This window comes from Propithecus coquereli, unplaced genomic scaffold (genome assembly GCF_000956105.1).
Source record: "Propithecus coquereli isolate 6110/MARCELLA unplaced genomic scaffold, Pcoq_1.0 Scaffold458, whole genome shotgun sequence".
NCBI lineage: Eukaryota > Metazoa > Chordata > Mammalia > Primates > Indriidae > Propithecus > Propithecus coquereli.
Window position 1 is genome coordinate 342795 of NW_012150374.1, and position 2588 is coordinate 345382.

General features: G+C 52.8%; 1 protein-coding gene across 1 annotated transcript in view; it reads right to left on the minus strand.

Annotated features, from left to right (window-relative positions):
• ABCC12 (ATP-binding cassette, sub-family C (CFTR/MRP), member 12) overlaps positions 1 to 2588 on the minus strand; it is an 85207-nt gene that overhangs the window by 33403 nt on the left and 49216 nt on the right. Inside the window, exon 20 of the mRNA XM_012655009.1 lies at positions 2239 to 2465. Within this exon, the coding sequence (XP_012510463.1) occupies positions 2239 to 2465 (227 nt within the window). The remainder of the gene's footprint in view (positions 1 to 2238; positions 2466 to 2588) is intronic.

A 2588-nucleotide genomic window follows, 5' to 3' on the forward strand; every position in this document is an offset into this window, starting at 1 on the left:
AAGCGATCCTCCTGCCTCAGCCTCCCGAGTAGCTGGGACTACAGGCATGCGCCACCATGCCCGGTTAATTTTTTCTATATATTTTTAGTTGTCCAGATAATTTCTATTTTTTTTGTAGTAGAGACGGGGTCTCGCTCTTGCTCAGGCTGGTTTCAAACTCCTGAGCTCACACAATCCGCCTGCCTCGGCCTCCCAGAGAGCTAGGATTACAGGTGTGAGCCACCGTGCCCAGCCGTCAAGGTCATTTTGAACGAACATCACGATGTAATAGCCGCAGGAGCTGACTTAAGACCGAACCCCCCACAGGGTGCTGCTCCCCTTCACATGGGAACTCCGGGACCTCCGGGGCACACTAGCCAGCTGGCCCGTGAGAGAGAAAACGATTAGGCCTCCTGCCTCTCAGCTCAAACTAACTCCGGGGAACAAGGAGGGAAACCTCATGAGTTCAGAGCTCAAGTTGGTTGGAAACCTTTGGATAACTTGGCCAGTACCAGCTCTGGTCTGTCTTGTCTTGGGAGCAGGAATTGGGGAGCGCAGTGAGCAAGAGCTTTTGCTAAGTAAACCAACAGCACAAACAAGAGAACGGACAGGAGCAGTGTCAAACAGAGTGATTACAAAACTGAACACAAGCCCAGGGAACCCGTTTTGAGAACTGACATCCAGGACATGCTCGTATCTTTGTAAAGGACTTTCAGAAATGGTTTTTATTTGGTCATCTCAATAAGCCCTTGAGTTTGGAGACGGAGGCCACGTGTCCCTTCTCGGAGACACCACGGGGCCAGCGGGAGACTACAGCGAGAGTCTTGCCCTCCTGACTCCGCGGGCACTGGTGCTACCTCCCACGGCCACGCCAGCTCCCAGAGGGGCCAGGTACGGCTCTCCAGCCGCATCCCCCACCCACGTCTGCCATGGTAGCCGGCGCCGTCTGCGCACTCGATGAACAGACTTGAAACATCCACAACGGAACCCGCGGTTTTCGTTACCCAACTGCTTCTCCTTCCGCCTCGGCACCACCTTGGCCTTCCGCATCTCCCAGCACCCAAACTCCGCCAATCACGAAACCCTGACCACACTGCCCTGGACTTGGAGGCGGCTCTCGAGGCCATTCTTTTCTGTTCCTGCTTATGTTTGTTTGGTCCTCGTCACCTCACACAGACTGTACCTCGTAGCCGGCCCTGATCTTTGGGGGCTCCACCCTCCTCCACACTGTGGCCAAGGCAATATTTCCGAAGCCCAGATCTCAATGTGGTGTCCCTGGGCAAAAACAAACAGCCCTATTCACAGGCGGAGGCAGGTTCCGGGCTTGTGGGCGGAAGCTTTTATAATTTGGGGGACTTTCTTTAAGATCCTCAATGTCCAGTCCAGGACTGGGCACATCTGGGAGCATAATAAATGATTGTTTTTTGTTACTGATTTTTATGGATACTCTTGCATAGCGCTTTAGTCCATTTTTAATCTGTAAGCGTGTAGTCTCATTTGAGCCTCGTGACGTGCTCTCTGAAACAGGTGAGGCGTGTACTTCAGTGTTCATCACTTTGGGGAGCGGACACTGAGGGGTGCAGCATTCCTCTGACGTCCCCAAGATCCCCCAGCGAGTTTTGTGGCAGAGCAGGAGCTGTAACGCAAAGTTTTCCGATTTGCAATGCTTTGCCCTCACTCAAGATCCACCATGCTCTCTGCTGGGAGCCCAGCTCACCCTAGGGATGCAGGGGCCGGGTCTGCTGGGAGGCTGGGATCATCGCCACCCTCCTGCTTCTGCCAGGGTGGGTGTGCACAGCCACGGCAAGAATCCCCTGCGCAAAGCTGCCTGGGGCCTTTCTCTAACCACGTCGATTTCTCAAAGCACAGAGTGACTGAGGATAGGTCTCCTCTCTCTTCTCCAGCAGGAGGAATGACGCAGCCCCTGGTTAAGAAGATATCAGCAGACAGACAGCAATCCTGCTTACTAGTTTCCTGGCCTGCAACCAGCGCCTTAACCCCCAATAATTTCCACGTCTCAGGGTTGCTCAGAGGCTAGAATGCCAGATGTATGCAAAGCACTTAGCACAGCACCTGGCGTTTAGTAAGTGCTAAAAATCAATGTGCTTCTCCATCAGAGAAGACAGCAAGTGCTCGATATCACCTGACATGTACCCGGTCATCGTGCATAGTGAACCCTGTGTGTGTGTGTGTGTGTGTGTGTGTGTGTGAGAGCAAGCACATGTTGTTTGCTCCTTTTTAAATAGTGCATAGACCTACCGTAAAAGAATGAGGAAGCCCACAGCAAAGCCGGCCACGATGAGCAAGACAGCAGGAAACACAGCAGCCAATACCACGAGAATAAATATCACCATAAAAAACTGCTGCAGAAAGTTCTCCGCGTGAAACGGCAGCCTCACATCCAGCTCGTCCATGTCTTTGGAGAAACGGTTCATTATCCTGCCAGTGGGAGTTGTGTCAAAGAAGCTCATTGGGCTCTTTAAGATCTGTGGATAAAGCAGAGAGTCTCCGACAAGTCAAGGCGCACGTTTGGTGAACCCCGGCTACCCTAGAATCCTGAGCACAGGGCCTGACCTTTTCTCCAGGGCACGAAGCATTGGTCAGGCGAC